This window comes from Carettochelys insculpta, chromosome 2, assembly GCF_033958435.1.
Source record: "Carettochelys insculpta isolate YL-2023 chromosome 2, ASM3395843v1, whole genome shotgun sequence".
In the NCBI taxonomy this organism is placed as follows: Eukaryota; Metazoa; Chordata; order Testudines; family Carettochelyidae; genus Carettochelys; species Carettochelys insculpta.
This window is the reverse complement of record NC_134138.1, coordinates 185,409,655-185,428,129: the sequence shown is the minus strand read 5'-3', so window position 1 is coordinate 185,428,129 and position 18,475 is coordinate 185,409,655. Positions and strand designations below refer to the sequence as shown.

The 18,475-nt window shown below is 41.1% G+C and overlaps 2 protein-coding genes across 2 annotated transcripts in view; one reads left to right on the top strand and one right to left on the bottom strand.

Annotated features, from left to right (window-relative positions):
• NME8 (NME/NM23 family member 8) overlaps positions 1-784 on the top strand; it is a 55,541-nt gene extending 54,757 nt beyond the window's left edge. Inside the window, exon 15 of the mRNA XM_074985486.1 lies at positions 547-784. Coding sequence (XP_074841587.1) covers positions 547-784 — 238 coding nt within the window. The remainder of the gene's footprint in view (positions 1-546) is intronic.
• Positions 785-3,167: 2,383 nt separating this feature from the next.
• On the bottom strand, positions 3,168-18,038 carry SFRP4 (secreted frizzled related protein 4). Its single transcript, XM_074986050.1, has 6 exons — positions 17,377-18,038; positions 16,351-16,431; positions 16,193-16,258; positions 12,703-12,901; positions 10,219-10,282; positions 3,168-4,969 (listed from the first exon to the last, which is right to left on the bottom strand). The coding sequence occupies exons 1-6, from the start codon at positions 17,816-17,818 to the stop codon at positions 4,784-4,786; spliced, it is 1,038 nt and encodes a 345-aa protein (XP_074842151.1). The 5' UTR covers positions 17,819-18,038; the 3' UTR covers positions 3,168-4,783.
• Between the last annotated feature and the right edge of the window lie 437 nt (positions 18,039-18,475).

The following is an 18,475-nucleotide window of genomic DNA, read 5'->3' as shown; positions in this document are numbered from 1 at the left end:
AGATTACTTATGTCTCCATGCCTTTTATTGCAAAGGACAAAGAATGAGAAAATAGGTTAACCATCTAATCACTGAAGGTGTTAGGGAATTAATGTTTAGGGTCACTGTTTTTTCATAATAATTAGACTATTTTTTATTCAAGGCATATTAGGAATCCAAATTTTATTTTATATATGTACCTCCTCTAATAGAAAACCTCTTCCCCATCTTCCCTTTTTCTGCATCCCCAGTCTTTCATCTCACCATACATTCCTCCAGGTGGCCTTCCAAATGCAGACCCATAGGGGTATATGTGGGAAATGTGACTGTCTTATTAAATCCATAACACTATATATTGAGACATTTGACAGTACCCAATCTCCTCACCCATAGAACTAATTTTTACTCATCTCTAAAGTCAGACATAATTCCTGCAATAAATAAAGAATACTTCCCCCCAGGATTTAAATTTTCCTAACAATTCAGTAGAGTTCAGTGTTGTGCTATGTTCTGTAGTTGGAAAGCTGTAGTAATACATATGATATTTGTATATCTTGATTTTTACAGAGGTCTATCAATGGTAATGATCCTAACTAAAGAAAATGCTGTGGAGGAGTGGAGACAACTAATGGGTCCAACAGATCCAGACACAGCAAAAGAGTCTTCTCCTGATTCAATTAGAGCTCAGTTTGCACAAGACATTTTGCGTAATGCAGTTCATGGCTCATCTAATAAGGAACATGCATTGAAGAGCATTGAGTATGTATTTGGAGAAATTGATTTGAATAGTCTAAGCAACAATTAAGATCTGTTTGTAACAGTTAAAATGTCAGGCATTAGATGGCTTGGTTATTTGTCTGTCTGCTTACCTCTGTTTTAGTCTATGTATGAAAACGGGTGATCTAATAAACTTTTTCTCTATAATGAAATATTTTGTTACCAGCTAGTAACACCAGTGTAAATTGTACCAATTAGTTTACTTACATTATTAGACCATACATGCTGGTAATCATCACTATAGTTATGTTCGAAAAATAGTCTTCATTACATCTCATCCCTTAATTAACACAGACTTATATAGCGCTGGAAGCGACCTTGAGGAACCTCCAGGTCTAGTCCTCTTTGCTGAAGCAGGACATAATAAACCTAGACCATCCCTGACATGTTTGTACAAGCTGTGCTCAAAAATATGTAGAAATGCCCTTCCCTTTCAAAGCCTAATTCCAGAGCCGACACTGCTTTTTTAGTGAAGAAAAGTTACAGAAAGAGATGGGACTAGTGATACACACCAAATATGAAAGGATCCCACTTAGTCTTCTCAGAGCTTCTTTGTGAAACTAAAAATAATAAAAAGGTCCTATCTCAATTGCATTTAAAACTCCCTAGTTTTGACTGTGAGAATTGTAAGTTTCCCTGTCCTTAATACCCAATTTACTAACTCCCTACTCTCTCCTGTAATAGGCAGGCAATCATAAAGCTGTAAAAGTCAAACTAGGTCATTCAGTTTGGCCTTCTACTTTCTCATAGAGTCAGAGTTTAGGGCCAGATGGGATCACTTGATTATCTAGTCTGTTCTTCTGTATATCACAGGCCACTAAAACCACCTGCACACAAAACTCAACAACCAAAATTACACCAAAATATTACAGCTCACAGGAGACTAGGTTACTGTGTGCCATAGGCAGCAAATAGGAGGTGCTAAGGTACACTAGTGCCTGAGACCTCCACAAGGGCAAATAAATTATTAAGTGAGATAGACCCAGAAAAACCTGGCATACGATCCCACCCACACTCTGCAGAGGAAAATGAAACACCAAGGTCATGACCAATTTGACTAGAGAAGAAAGACCTTTCTGCCTCCACATACAATGATTAGTTAGACCTTGAGCATACGAACCAGAACCAGCCAGCCAAGGAGCTAAGACGGAGAATGCCTGGTATCCTTAGAGTTCTGGGCTCTCCCCATCCAGTGTCTCATCTCCAGCCATAGCCATTCAAAAACGCATTTCCTGACAGCTGCAGTTTGCTAGTTGAAACCTTAAATGTGATTTAGGAACATAAGATATGCACTGGAAGTTAGCCCAGCATAGCCCTCCCTCCTACCATCTCAAACAAAAACAAAATAAAATCACACTAATAAATTTGTCCAGTTCTGTCTTAAAGCTAAGCAAGTTGTTTGTCACCACCATTCTGACTGGAAGGCAGCCCTGGAAAATCAGAGACTTTACTTCTCTCCATCAACATGTAGTTTATGAATCATTGTGCCACTCTGTCTTCTTGTTCCAATAACTATGCATATATGTATTATTTTAATAATCGTAGTAATCGGGAATCCGGAACCCCTTAGTTTTAACCCTGGCTGCCACAGTGAGTTGGGTGTGTGACTTTTAATCACGTTTTCAAACTTTAGCTACTCAAGTTTGGTTCCTAAATTCACAGTGTAGCAACAAAATCAGCACTCAAGTGTTAACATAGTCACTTAGCATCCTCATACAGACGTGTGGATTTGTTAACCAACATTTGTAGGGTACTTTATAAAGGCAAAGAATTATATTAGCGATATTGTTATATATAGTAAACCCTCAAGAAACGTGATTTTGATTTGTGCTTAACTTGCATGAACATGAGTTAAGTGCAAATCAAAATTGCCCCTCCTCCTCTGGCCCCGCCATTCCCCCAACTGGGAGAGCCCAGTGGGCACACAGCTGCTTGTGGCACCGTTTTTTCCAGCTGGGAGAAACCACGGTGCAAGCAGCTGTGTGCCCTCCAGCTGGGAGAGGCTGGGGGCCATGTGGCTGCCCCCCCTGACCTCCCCCAGCTGCCCACTCCACCAGGCAGGGGAATTCCGGGGATCTCACCCATGCCCCCCCTCATCAATTTACACAAAATTTGATTTACGCAGAGGTTGCCCACGATGCAACCGCTGTGTAAATTGAAGGATTACTGTAATGGTATCTCAAGAATAAAACATTAGATTACCCAGTGCCTCTGCCTTGTATGGAAAGGAGTGTTCCTTATATAGTACAGGCCCCTGCTATGTGCAGTGGTGTCTTTCATTCCCAAGCATTTTAACCATAGATACTTCCAATCGTAAGGACCAGGAAAGTAAAAGTAAAGTCATCATAAAACGTGCCTATAATATATGTTAGAAAACATGTAGAAGCAAACATACAAACATTATTGGTGCATCAACATTTATTCCCATACAGTGGAATGTTGAATGATCTTATAATATGAAGAAATGTTGCAAATGTTAGGTAACAAATAATTTTTACAGTTTTTCTTTAATATCAAAAAAGCTATACATAAAAGTTTGACTTTAACAGATGTAAAATAATATATAATGCTACTATAACTGCTAAGTAGCTGTGTCAGCTTTTTCATTCAACAAACACACTTACATTCACAACATGGTATATTCAGAACAAAGCTCATTAAAGTGAAATAGCACAACTACGGTATTTGCTGGTTTAAGGATATGCTGATCCCTTTTTAATAATTAAACTTACACATGTTGACAAGCTTTTTTTAGGGGTTATCTTGAGAATGATATGAAAACAAAACATTGGAACATCCACTATGCTCTAAAAAGTTTATTTTAGAAGCTTTTTAAAAATATGGATTTCTTTTGCTTATGCTTGTTAGGTCAAGGTTTTCAAATTTGGGTGTCTAATTTAGATATCTCAAATAAAATGCTGGTTCCACTGAAGCTAATGGGAATTTTAGTATTGACTTCAATGAAAACAAGATTTCATCCATAATTTTTATTTAGGTACATAACGATGTGGCCTGAGTTTCAGAGAAACTGGATCATTCCCAATTCCATTGTAATTAATGAGAGCTCTATGTGTTCAACACTTTTAAAAATTAGGCCACTTAGGTCCCTTAACTATAGATTTAGGACCCAATTCTTCAGGGTTGAACTTCTGCATCTGCACAAAGCCAGTGGCCAGAGAGGCCTACCTTAGGATACCCATATTTGGACATTTTGGCCTGAACTTATTGTCACTTTGTTCCTTCAAGTTTTGCCAAACTGTGTGGTAGTTTGAGGCATTTATGAACAGAGTTTAGTACTGCAATCTCATTTTCTTGTGTGATTTAAGCAAAATTTAAAATCAAATTGTCCCTGGTAAAATGGCTAATGGCTCACTTACTACTGAGATATACTTGTCCCTCTGTTGCATATTTTGGCATCTACACTACAAAGTAACTGAAAGGCATGTTTACAGTAATGGATTAGTATGTTTTCCTTCCAGATGTCTTAAATAATTTTTCATAACAAAGCCATATTTCAGCAAATGGCAAACATGTAAATGCTACTGTTGAACACTGTATAATTTTGTGTCAGCTTATTTTATTCCTTTGAAAACCATTAGTATTTTTAAATACACGTGAACTTACAACAGAAGCCAGCCTAAAGTACCAGATTAAATGTTTCCTTCCAATGTGCTTTTGCTACACAGATACAGTTCAAGCTCTAATTATGTAAACATATTTCTGGCACCTATATAAAAATTGCATAAAGCATACCCCAATGTTTATTGGTAGACTGTGCATTCAACTGCTCTGAATATTATAAGCTCCATCAGTCAGTTTTAAAAGCCTACTATGCCTAAGTGCAAACCTACAATCTACGATTTGCAGTAGCCTAAAATAATAAAATCAAACACTTAAAAGTAAAGTGCTACAGAAATGTCTATGCAGAATACTGCAGTTGATGAGTTCTAGGGTAATACACATGCCACTCAAGCCAGCTTGTGACTTTCATCATGCAAGAAAGACTCTCCTCAGGAAAATTCAGAACTCATGCTTTTTTGGGTGTTTGTTTCTGGTTATTTCTTATTTTAGTGACCTTTTTTGGGGTCCCCACTACTGGGTTGGTGTTCTTGGTGTTCAGTTTTGGTGCACCACTCTGAGTTGTGCGCCCAGCATTCTGATTTTTATCAGAGGCTGGACGCAGCTTTTGTTCTTGCAGTCTCTGTTCCCACCGCTAGGGAAATAATTTGAAAACAAAACACTTAGAAAGAGATGTTACCACATTCTACATCATTAATAAAAGCTAACATAAATTGTTAACTCCAGTAGCTTACTATTTTATTTTACTAACCATTGCTGTCAATATGTCATTGATTACTACAGTATCAATATATCCCTAGATACATTGATTCTGTGTCCCTTGTACAGTCAAAGTTCCCATTAATTCAGTGATATTGTCAATGAAACTGTTACTATAAATAGTTGCACTCTCTGACTCTTATCCTGCAAAGTGATCAACACATGCAAAACCTCACAAAATCCTGAGGCTTAAGTGAAGTTAGTGGGCCTAAGGTTATGTGTGTGCATGCATCTTTGCAGGATTACTACTAAATGACTTAAGGAACATGCCCAGGTGGCCCATCAGTTCAGCTGAGTGGAGAGGAGCCTATCTTTTCAAAGTGTGTGTATCTGTCTATCTATTTATATAGCTATATATCACCACGTATGGAAATGTGTATTCAGTTTCTGGGTTCATCTTTTCATGAGGCTGGAAATAACAGGGCTGATGTTAGAAATCGTCCAGCTAGATTACTGCATAGGCTACTAAATTTTTAGGTATACAGTGACATGTGAAGGACAGAATGGCTACGTCTACACATGAAGCCTACATCGAAATAGCTTATTTCGATGTAGCAACATCGAAATAGGCTATTTCGATGAATAACGTCTACACGTCCTCCAGGGCTGGCAACGTCGATGTTCAACTTCGACGTTGCGCGGCACCACATCAAAATAGGCGCTGCGAGGGAATGTCTACATGCCAAAGTAGCACACATCGAAATAAGGGTGCCAGGCACAGCTGCAGACAGGCTCACAGGGCGGACTCATCAGCAAGCCGCTCCCTTAAAGGGCCCCTCCCAGACACAGTTGCACTAAACAGCACAAAATACACAGAGCCGACAACTGGTTGCAGACCCTGTGCCTGCAGCATGGATCCCCAGCTGCCGCAGCAGCAGCCAGAAGCCCTGGGCTAAGGGCTGCTGCCCATGGTGACCATAGAGCCCCGCAGGGGCTCGAGAGAGAGCGTCTCTCAACCCCTCAGCTGATGGTCACCATGGCAGACCCCGCTATTTTGAAGTTGCGGGACGCGCAACGACTACACGGTCCCTACTTCGACATTGAACGTCGAAGTAGGGCGCTATTCCTATCCCCTCATGGGGTTAGCGACTTCGACGTCTCGCCGCCTAACATCGAAGTTAACTTCGAAATAGCGCCCGGCGCGTGTAGCCGTGAGGGCGCTATTTCGAAGTTAGTGCCACTACTTCGAAGTAGCGTGCACGTGTAGACACGGCTAATGTGTGCAGATTAGCCTGTGATGACAAAAATCTAGCATCAGTCCTGTAAAGTGTTGCAGAGTGACAGGGAGTCTTGTGTTATACAACTCCATTGAGCACATTAAACAAAATCAAAAATACCAGTTGGTACTTAGGCTTAGTGAGAGCTACAAGGATGATGTCTTGGTGGACCTCTGCTATACATCACCAGACAAGGAGACAGAGGTAAATAAGGCTTTCTTTGGACAGCTAACTGAAGTTTCCATATCACAGGCCCTTATTTTTGACTGAATGAGGAAAGCATTCTAGTGGCAGCTGATATGGAAATAGCTGAAGTACTCAATGCTTTTTTTGACTTAGTCTTCACAGCCAAGATAAATTCCCAGACAGCTGAACTAGGCAGCACAGTATGGCTATGTTTAGATTGCAGGCTTCTGTCAGGAGACTTCCAGTCTGCTGTGTTTGGAGCCTTCTGCCAACATTTTGGTCATCCACGTTCCACGCGGAAGAAGGGTTATGTTGGCAGAGGGGGTTTTCCCAGCATTTGGCCCCTTGTGGATGGGCCAAATGTCAGGAAAGCCTCCCCTGACAGAACTGTTGGCAGGGGATACACTAATGCTTTACACAATTTGCATATCTTTTTCTGACAGTTCTTGGCAATCTAGATATAACCTATGTGGAAGAGATGAGCAGCCCTCAGTGGAGAAGGAACAGATTAAGAACTATTTAGAGAAGCTAGATGTGCTCAAGTCCATGAGGCTAGATCTAATGCACATTAGGTACTGAGAGAATTAGCTGATGTGATTGCAGAGCCATTGACCATTATCTTTGAAAATTCATGGCAACTGGGGGAAGATCTGACATGACTGGGAAAAGGCAAAAATTGCGCCCATTTTTTTAAAAGGGAAGAAGGAGAACAAGTGGAATTAAAGACCAGTCAGCCTCACCTCAATCCCTAGAAAAATCACAGAACAGATCCTCAAGGAATCCATTTTGAAACACTTGGAGGAGAGGAAGGTGATGAGGTACATTCAACATGGTTTCACCTCAGCTACAATTACATGAGCAAGTTTTGACAAAACTCGTAGAATGTCCACACACAAAATTTGTTTTGTTGACAATTTGTCGACAAAACTCAGCACTTTCACCAGCAGCATTCTGCCTCTCAGACATGAGGCATAACACCTCTGTCAACAAATTCTGTCGACAAAAAAGCTGTGTGGACGTTCTGGGGGGGCCTTCTCTCGACAGACCTGACATCCAGAACAATGGGCAGCTGTGTCTGCTGTGCTTCCAGGTGCCTGTTTTGTTGAGTGAGCAGCTGGGAAATCTGGCTGCCCTGTTGACAGAGCCCAGCATTCTTCTAACTGGCTTTTGTGTGTGGCCGCATTCTGTCAACAGAAGTTTTTTGTCAGGAAATCTCTTCCAACAGTGACTTCTTTCAAGAGATCGCTGTAGTCTGACCATAGACTAAGGGCAAATCTTCCGTGACCAAACTAATCGCCTTCTATTATGAGATAACTGGCTCTGTGGAGATGGGGTCAGAGGTACAAGTAATATATCTTGACTTCAGCAAAGCTTTTGTTATGGTCGCCCACAGTATTTTTGCCAGTTAGTTAAACAAATATGGCTTGGATGAATAGATCATAAGGTGGATAGAAAGCTGGCTAGATCATTGGTCTCAACAAGTAGTGGTTATTGGCTTGATGTCTAGTTGGTGACTGGTATCAAGCAAAGTGCCCCTAGGGTCAGTTCTGGGACTGGTTTTGTTCAACAACTTTATTAATGACCTGGGTGATGGGATGGATTGCACCCTCAGCAGGTTTGTGGCTTACACTAAACGGGGAGGAGGTACATATGCTGGAGAGTAGGGATAGGGTCCAGAGTGATCTAGACAAATTGGAGGACTGGGTCAGAAGAAATATGATGAGCTTCAGCAAAGACAACTGAAGAATTCTGCACTTAGGATGGAAGGATCCCATGCACTGCTACAGGCTGGGGACTGACTGCCTAAGTGGCAATTTTGCAGAAAAGGAACTGGGAATTACTGTAGACAAGAAGCTGGCAATGAGTCGTCAGTGTGCCCTCAAAGCCAGGAAAGCTAACGACATATTGTGCTGTATTAGTAGGAGCACTGCCATCAGATAGAGGGATGTGGTTATTCCCCTCTCTTTGGCACTAGTAAGGCAACATCTGGAGTACTGCATCCAGTTTGGGGGCTCCTCATACAGAGAGGATATAGATAAATTGGAAAGAGTCCAGCAGAGGGCAACAAAAATGATTAGGTGCATGGGGCATGTGACTTGAGAGGCTGAGGGAACTGGGCTTATTTAGTCTGCAGAAGAGAATGAAGACAGATTCCATAGTACCCTTCAACTAACAGGCATTCCAAAGAGGATTGTGCAAGGTTATCCTCGGTGGTGATAGATGACAGAACAAGCTCAGTCTCAAGCTGCAGTGGGGGCGGTCTAGGTTGGATATTAGGAAAAACTATTTCATTAGGAGAGAGTGAAGCACTAGAATGGGTTCCTTAGAGAATTTTAAGGCGAGGCTTGACAAAGCGCCAGGTTGGTTCTGCTTTGTGCAGCGGGTTGGACTCGATAATTTCCAGAAGTCTCCTCCAACCCTAATTTCCATGTTTCTGTGTCTAATTATGTAATCAGACATGACAAAGGTGCTATCTAAAGGTCATTAAATCATGTCATGAGCCAGGGAGGAGGCATGAGATTGAAGGCTATGTGTTTTCAAGTGCTCAAGTCATATGTCAGTGTTCCCATAAATGACAGCCTGTGCTGCCTTACCACTGTTATAATCTAGTTATATTTTCCTCCCATTTATTTTTCTCTATTTTAAAGTGTGTTTCCCCATTTCCTAAATAGTTTTTGGTCAAAAGACTGGAGAAAAAGAATAATAAAATGTAGTAGACATGCAGCTACAGCAGAGAATTGATTTGTAACTTTAAGCTTTTTAGTGAAAAATGAGCCTTCTTTCTCTCCTCCCTGGCAATCTCCAGACAGCTGATAATTAAAACAAACAAAAAAAAAAGTATGAGATCATCCCATTATTTCCTCCAACTCTTAATGTGCTCAGGCACCAAGTTGCGCATAGCTGAATAAGGACTCCAAAACACACTGTCTGTGGTGAATCTCTGCACTGGGACATATACAATGATTTGTGAGAAGTCCAGAGGAGTGGTCATTGACTTTGTAAAGTCATGGAGAAATGCGGCATGTCTGCTCCTCCCCCACACGTTGAAGAAAATGCATTGTATCTATACAAGCATCCATGCCAGTTAAGGCCCAGTCTGCAATCTGCCAAAATCGGTGGGGAGACCTTCCAAAGAGTTCAGAAGATTTTGGGGCAGGAAACTTAGTGCTTAGGATTCCATGTCTCAGTCCTGCAATGTTTCTAAATGGATCAAAGCCTGTTCACATTGGCTTCATTCAGTGCAACAGGATTTAGTCTTGTCCTATTCACTTTGTATTGAGCACTGGATAATTATCAATGATAGGTTTTCATTCATAGGTTAATGCATTGGCAACTACATGAAAACAAATCACAACTTCATTGTTGCAAAAATAGGTGTTTAAGAAAAAAGCAGTAGGGCTATTTCAGATTTTTTGTTAAATGTTTAAATGTTAGATATTTGTTATAAAATTGTTTCTATCTAAGAAAACTAAAAACATATAAATGTCTCCTCGTGAGAGACCCCCTCCAAAATTGTAAGTAAAAATATTCTAACTTATACCCTTAAATCTAAATAAAAGTTCTAACTTGCAGTGTTGCTAAACATCTTCACTGGAGGCAATGGCAGCTGCCTCTGTGCACCATCTCTGAAACTGCAGTCATTTGTTTAGGTGCTCAAGTAGGTTTTGATGGCTGAATTTTTATTAAGAATGTAAGAAGTACTTAAATTAATTATACTTACCTTATATCTTTTATCTAGCTGAGCCTTCCATTTTTCAACTAAACATCCATCAAGAAGCATCAGCCTAAAATTTTTAAAAGATAACATTGTGAGCTAAAGCTAACTTCCTATATTCCAGCTAACCGCTAACTAAAAGATATGACCCCTGATTCTATATGCTGAGTTATCATTCCGATTGATTTGCCATAGACAAGAAGTAATTTCCGAGTCCTAGTCAGGTCAAAATGACCCCAAATTTAAGTTTATGGAACCCAAGACTAACAGAAATGTTGCCATGTATTAGTTTTCAAATTTTAATGAAAATCTTGATATTTTCCTGACGTGTTTACCACCCATACAGTGCTGATACAAAGGAAACACTTGAGGAGCTGTATCTTCATCTGCAAAAGTGCTGTAGGTGAAAGATTTCCCAGCTCTACCAGGAATAAAGAAGAATAATGGGTAGCATGTCCCATTTAATTAATCCCTCTCTCTCTCTCTCTGTCTCTCTCTATTTATGTACTTTGTGAAACAGCACAAGGCTCATCATTTCAGTATCTCGCTGGGCCAAATGCAGGGGAAAACCGAATGCCTCCATACCCCTGCTTCTAGACATAAAGGATTGCTAGGGCCTTGCATATGCATACCTTTACCACTAATCTACTCCAGCTAAGCAAATGGCGTAGCTGAATTTGACATATCTTCCGCAGTGTCTTCCAAGCGGTAAGGTTGATGGGGACATCTCTCCCATTGATACTGGTTACTCTTCTTGTTTTGTTGGAGTACCAGCGTCGATGGGAGCAAGCTTGGAAATCAATTTGTTGCATCTTCAATGGCATTATAAACTGATGCCCAGCGGATTGATCCCTAGCAGGTTGATCCCCAGCATGGTGTTAACATACACCAAGCTGATCCAATGAAGGCTGTCACAAAGAGCCATGGTGGGTTGGGTTAGAGGAAAGGCAGTCAGATCTGAACTTATGTGGCTACAGTAACAGACATGGATGGGCTGCTTCTATAATTCCAGCTGGGAAATGTCATCAAGAGACAGGGTATACGTGGTGGTACAATTATTTTGTTGGTGCTTATTTATGACAATTGTAATGTGCATGAGACATGTAACCCTCTGAAGCAGCTGGCACAGGCCACTATGGCTACATCTACATAACATCCTTATTTCAAAATAAGATACTGTGAAATGGATACTTCAGGAATCATGTCACAGTTTTAAGGTCTGGCATCTGATAATCTAGAACTTTGATGTTGTCTTACTAGGAGAGTGTGATTTCCAAACCTACATGCTATTCAGGACACATTTCAGACCCTCATTGCCCATGAGATAGCAAACCTTAAATCATATTGACATGTCTAGGCAATGCAATCCTGCAGTAATTTTCCAGACTTTGTAAATATTAATTAAGATGCATGCATTACTCATCTGAAGAAAGCACAATGCTCATATGAATATGCCTGATTCCATATGACATTTAACTGCCAATCAGGGATCTGCACTATCCAATACCGCATCTGATTCTCCACAGTCTTGCACCCCAGGTAGTCACATGCACAGTACAAAGTGAGCATAAAATGCTATTATGCAGAGCTGGTAGCATTTTATACCCACTTTGCACAGACCTAAATGTCTAGCAATGCAGTGGAAAATCTGACCAATATTATACACCATTCTTTCTCTCTCTGGTAATGATTATAGAAAAAGATAGTGCCATTAAACTGATGGGGAAATAATAAATGAAACCACAATGTAATATTTCCTTCAATGTTGCTGTTACTTTGGCTCAAATCTAGTTATTGGGTGAAATCCTGTTCCCACTGAAATCAGTGGGTGTTTGTCATCAGTTTCAATGGAGGTTGGATTTCTGGCATTTTAAAAAGCCACTGTAACTCAAAACTTTCCGTTTACATGTAATTGAGTTCAACAGGAAACATATAGCAGTTTACGGGGCGATTTCAACTCCATTTTAGTAGACCATATGAAAATAAAAAACTCAATGACCTTTTCAAATAATTCACAACTTATTTGGTGACTAGCTTGGTTTTCCACAATAATAAAAATGCAGATGGTGATCATTCACTTTTAAAAGTCTGTTTTTCTCTAACTAGTTTGCAGTAGTTAGCCCAGTGGATAATAACTTCAAATAAAATTGTGGTGGCTGTGTTTCACCATGCTACAGTATCAAGTCTTGTTTCCATGTACCCATCAGAGTTTTAAGTATTGCAGGTCAGAGTTCAAGTTGTTTATGAAATGTATAAGTGAATTTTGAAATGGTCATATTGTTACCTGAGGCTGTGGACTTGTAAAACTAACGGAACATTTATATATATTCCTCCAAAGTGTATGTGGAATACTAATCAGGGGATTGAATTTGGTACTGGATTCACATGTTCTTTGATCAGATAAAATAGTCTTTTCTTTCTTGCTATCTTTCCTACTTTCTATTAAACTCGACAAAAAAAAAAATCTTGCACTGTGTTGTAATTGCTTACCTTGAGTGCCATTCATAGCACATAATGAGAACATCTTGATTTGGGAGAAGATGTGGACATTGGCAGGAAGAATTAGTAAGAAGAGACACTTGAGACCGAGGAATGGGCATTGAAGACTTAAATACCTCTTTTACTTCAACCATTGTAGTTATTTCATTGCAGCTACCTCTGTCTACACCCTTTACTTTAGCACGAATAACTGCAAGTAGGAAAATATATATGCAAGGACGATTTATTGTATATTAGTAAGAAGCATTCTTATAAGTTAAAGTTATTTTTCCATCCCTACATTTTGTTGTTTATGATTAGTTAACATATTTGTTTTAAAGAAGAAATTCACACTATTTTAAGTAATAAAGTATTTAAACTACTGGGCTACATCTACACTACAGAGATCTTTCGAAAGAAGCTCTTCTGGAAGATCTTTTCTGAAAGAGCTTTCGAAAGAGAGCATCCACACAGCCCCTGGTCTTTTGAAAGAACAGGCCAGGGATCAAAAATGAAGACTGTTCTTTCAAAAGAAGGGCCCTACGGCACATCTACACATGTTTTCTTTTGAAAGAAGCTTTTGAAAGGGGCCGTGCTTCCTGAAATGGGAAAGGAAGAGTGATTTCAAAAGGAGCGCCACATTCTTTCAATTTACTTCAGAAAGTTTGCTTTTTGTGTGTAGGTGCTCCATGGACTCTTTCGAAAGAGCCCCCTTCTTCAAAAGATTTTTCGAAAGAACTTGCTAGTGTAGACACAGCCCTGATATCTGGATTACATCTAGAAACTGGATTGATAAAATTTTCCAGTAGCAAATGAATCACTTCAGATACACTTTTAAAAAACTTCAGATTTAAATGAAAAGATGAAAAATTAATAGGCTAGTGTTTTCACAATGTGTATAGTTTATACTATCTTCCTTCAGATAAAGAAGTCTTTGAGAAACTGTAAAGTTGTATCTCAACTGTGGATATTACAGAGAATAGAGACCCAGATACAGTATACATTGACTCTTGTTACCTGACTAGAAAAAGGCAAAATTAAGATTGTATCTTGGCTTAGGAGTGCTAAACATCCTGAAGGAAACTGCACACCTACATAGATTTAAGAAAGGGGCCACTCATTACTCTCAAAGGACACAACTGATCAGCATCACAGTCTCTTCTTAAACAGTGTTTACATTTGCTTTTTTAACATTTTTAATGTAATATTCAATGGCTGTTAGCAACCAGAAAATTCTAGAAATATAATATAAGGGAAGAATAGTATCTATTGAGAACAGTATCTGTAACACAAACTAAGCTACCTGTGTTAACAATGACTTTATCAAAATGTAGCATCCACATAGTGTTTTAGGAAGATTAGTTACATTTTCAAAAGCATTTACGTGACTAAACAGCCTTTGTATCATTTTCAAAAGTTACTAAAATAGTATGGGGTTTAGGATTCTATATAACTTAGACAGTTTTGAAAATGTCAACTAATAATCTTTACATGATTTTTAGTTGGAAATTTACAGTCAAAAAGGTGAAGACTTCACATGACTTATGACAAAAGATTATTGTTACTGGAAACTGTTTACACAGTGAGCTATCATATCACAGCCAGATAATCATCAATGATTTTTTTATATTTAACAACCGAGAGTAGCATCAAACAATTGGAAGAACATCTTAGTTGCAGTACTTAATTTGTGCCAGCACATGCTAGGGCTGAGCCCCAGCACCTCTAGGATTGACGATTCACACCCCCAGTGCCTTTGGTCCTCTGGGCTTGCTGCATCAGTTATCAGTATAAAAATATGGCTTGATTCTGAGCACCCTCTCACTACATGTTAGGTACTGGCAAAATGTATATATTATTTCAAGGGGATTTCGAGCATAATTGAATTTGTACTTCGACTTTTCTCTCTATTGTATATTCCCATCCCACTTCAAATTGTAACTCTCCTACTGATTTCACTCAGGGCAGAATAAGGCCTGACAACTCAAAGCTAAAATCTTGAATACAAGGTAACTATTGGAATGCTGTGTTTTCAGCTCTTCCAAGTATAGGACCAGTACTTACAGTGTTTTCCTCATGTAACACTCCTGATGAAGTCAATGGCAGTGGAATTGAGCCAAACATGATTTAAAATTTCTATTTCAGAATGCCTACATTTTTAGTTACTATCTACATACTAAATACATGTATATATTAAATAATACAGAATCTCAGTGTTCCACCAAAAGGTGTGTGAATGTTGTAGAGAGTTAGATTAGGAATTTAGATATTTGAAAATATTAATGTTTCATGTAAGTGAATCAAAATGCAACAATTTAAAAGAAATGTGTTTACAGTTTGCTTTGTAAGGTTAATTACACAATGTCCTGCCAATAGTAATAGAATTTGAATTAAAAGATTATTTTACAATAAAGACTTAAGCATTTCCCCAAACATTTTGTTTTAATTTGATATTAAATATATATATATATATATATATATATGTATATATATGTATATATTTAAATTATCTATTGCATGAGATCCAGAGTTTAAAATAATTGAATTAAAATAATATCCCTACCAGAAACAGCCGCTTTAAACAGGAATAAACCATGATATTATGTGCTAAAGTCACAGCTCACTTGGAATTCACTGTTAATCTTACAGACTGGTTATTGAAAGGAATAGTAAATTAAAGATAAATATTTTGAGTTCTTCTGGTCAGAAAACCTTTTTGTGGCTGGGCACTGGAATTGTCAATATGTGTAATAAAATTCACGGGCCAGACCTCAGCTGATGTTCAGCTGTCACAGCTCCCTGGACTTCAAGAGAGCTATTAAAATTTGCATAAATGAAGGATCTGGCCATGGGATGCTAGCAGCTGCTATGCAAAATTTAATAAATATTCTATGACAATTTATGGCCAAGTAAAACAAAAAAGTTGCTTTTCATCCTTTTCATGTCTGTCCAATTTCATTGCTTTCACATGGACTCATTTCACAGTGTGGGAACAGCACACTAGTGCTTACTTTATTAATTAAAATTCCAGCTGAAATGGTAAAATAAAGTGCAATTCATAAGGTCTCCAGCTATTTTGTGGCTTGTCACTAGACTGAGCAGAATTGAAAATGTCATGAAAATTTAAATGGCTCACATGACTCTCTTCATTTTTGCTAAACAATTGTCCTACCAAGTTTTGTTAGACCGGTCTGTGGTCTAAAGATACTATAACAATGTCTAACGGTTTTAATGACCACTGTTAGTCCAGATATTTGTTCCTTGCTATTTCTCGGTAAAACAAGGTTTCCAAAGCATTTTTAAGTGTCAGATAAAAGTTCCTCCTTATTATTCATTTTAATCTTGAAACCTACCCCGTGGTTTGTCCCAGACTACAAGTAGAGGAGCTATACTCTTATCTTACCAAAAGAAGCCATGGGAGAAAACCGGCAGACAGTGAGGTTATAGCCTAGGGAAACTTTGCCAAGATCTGAAAAGGAAAGTATTTGACCGGTTGACTTACTGTAGCTGTAGTTTTTGGTCAGGTATGTTGTTAGGGTAGGTTTTATTTTCCGGCACTTACATCGATCTTCAAAAAAATCATAAGGAAAAATTACAAATTAATGTCAATTACAGAATTTTTTTCAAGACAACTAAAAGGGGATTCCTACAAACACGCACCAAGGTTTAGATTCTTGCAGTTAGGTTCATGAGGCTTTTCTTGGACCATTACATCTTGGGGAAAGTCCATCCACTTCACATCTATTTAAAAAAACATACAAAATAAGATGTGCACGGACTTTGTGCTACCGATTGGAAGTTAGCACGAGAAGAAATGAAAAATAAGCACGTCGGACATTTCGGAAATCATTTCACTAGAGCACATTTCAAATAGTTAATCTGTCCCCTAAACCCACTGGCTGACCGCAGTTTTGAAAACCTGTCTGCACAGGGACTGCTACCTGGCTTTTAACAGCACCGCAAAGTGTTTTAAAGAAGGGGATAACGTTCCACTGTATCACTGCTAGCAGTTCGCTTCATGGACCTGGGCCGTAGTACTGTGTGCCCGCACAGCCAGCCTGACACTCCCAGCCCGCTCAAACCTCGCCGTTCAGCTCTCTTCTCCCGGGCTCTGCGTCCTCTCTCTTTTGACCGGTGAGATGTGGGGAGAAGGGTGCCGACGCGCTTCTGCGCCGGGTGGCTTTGCAATGTCCTCGGAACGGCTGCCTGGCCGTAGGGAACTCCGGCTCTTTTTGTAAACAGACGGATATTGAAACTACCCGAGAGGTGAGCTGCAAACCCTCGCCCAAACCAGCCCCCTCTTGTTCCATTTGAGAGCCAGGCTGCTGGTAGGTGCTGGAGCTCCGGGGAGCTCTGTGCTGGGGACCCACCCAACCAAAAGCTTTCTGCTCTCCAGGGGAGGAGGGCACGAATCCGAGTTCCAAATTGCCACCTTCTAACACCTGCCATGTTCCTCAACCCCGGGAGCGTTGCCCGCATGTGCCCACCACTCGGGTGACCCTATCTGACCTTCAAAGAAGAGGGCATCCCTGGGAAGGCGGGTATCTGCCGGCTCCCGTTGTGGTCTTGCGCTATATACACTATAGCACCTGACTACAACCTGCGTTGGTAGATACCCACACAGACACTCGCCCTCTCGGGGGTGTCCTCTTTACTACACGGCAATCCTACCCACCACCCGCTCACCTTCAGGCAGCTCGGTGACTATGGCTTCAGGAGATATGCAGACCCCTCGGTCGTACACAGGCAGGTCCTCGCAAGCCAGGCTCTCGGGCCAGCTGTGGTTGTACTTCTTCATGATGGGCTCGCACCCATCCCGGGCTCTTTGGCACACCGATTTGCAGGGCTTGATGGGGTCGTGAAGGAACTCCAGGGTGCAGATGGGGGCGTACATGGCGCACAGGAAGAAGCGCAGCACCTGGCTACAGCTGATGTCCACCAGCTCCTGGTACTGCTCGATGGCCAGGACGGCATTCTCCTGGGTGCTGTGGTGCAGGTGGTTGGGCATCCGGGTGATGTTCCAGGGCATGGTCTGACACATGGGGATGCGCACAGCCTCGCAGGGAGCCCCGTGCACCCCCAGGCTAGCCCTGAGCCACAGAGAGAGCACGGCCAAGGCGGCGAGCATCTTCCCAGCCTTGGGCTGCAGGGTAACGTTTGGCGCTCCGGAGAGTCCCTGCCGCTCCAGCGCAGGTTTGAGGTCCGGGGATCAGTCTCAAAGGCGGATCCTGCCCTTCGCAGCTTCCCGTGGAAAGGGTTGGAGAGATGCTGGTCTATCCCGTGCCCTATCAGTCTGGCGCACACAACCCCGCCGGCAAGCTGAGCTACTAGCTCGCCCTGTGCCTCGGTGCGGAAACACCCCAGCGCGGCTCTCTCCTTCCCAAGCCCGAGTGACCCGAGACTCCCAGACAGCCATGCGGAGAGTGGGACCATATTTATACCAGTGACGCGGGGGTTGATGTTTCTTCCTGGCAGCACCCTCCGCTCGGTGCGTGCGGGCGCTTGTGTTTCCTTTCGGACGGAGTGACATCACCTCCACCCGAGTTAATCCCAGGGCGACATCACAGGCACGGCTCAGCGCGCCCCGGGATACTTTCCCCCCGTCAGCCGGCGCTGAGCTGCCCCACAAAGCGTTTCAAGGTGTGTGTGGAGAGGGGGGGAGAAGCGCCTCCCTCCGGCCCGCACGTTCGAGGCAGACCTGAGGGGGGAAGGTTCAATGGGCACACGGACGATCGTCTCCTAACCCCCACTGAACTTTGTGCCCGACCCCGCTCCGACAGTTTCA

What these genes read in the sequence shown, in the direction of transcription:
- SFRP4 (XM_074986050.1), bottom strand. Translation starts at nt 17,818, where the DNA reads ATGCTCGCCGCCTTGGCCGTGCTCTCTCTGTGGCTCAGGGCTAGCCTG. An exon ending in GACCAAAAACTACAGCTACA is followed by an intron (nt 12,902 to 16,192) that starts GTAAGTCAACCG and finishes TCCTACTTGCAG; the next exon opens with TTATTCGTGCTAAAGTAAAG. An exon ending in TGCTATGAATGGCACTCAAG is followed by an intron (nt 10,283 to 12,702) that starts GTAAGCAATTAC and finishes TAAAAATTTTAG; the next exon opens with GCTGATGCTTCTTGATGGAT.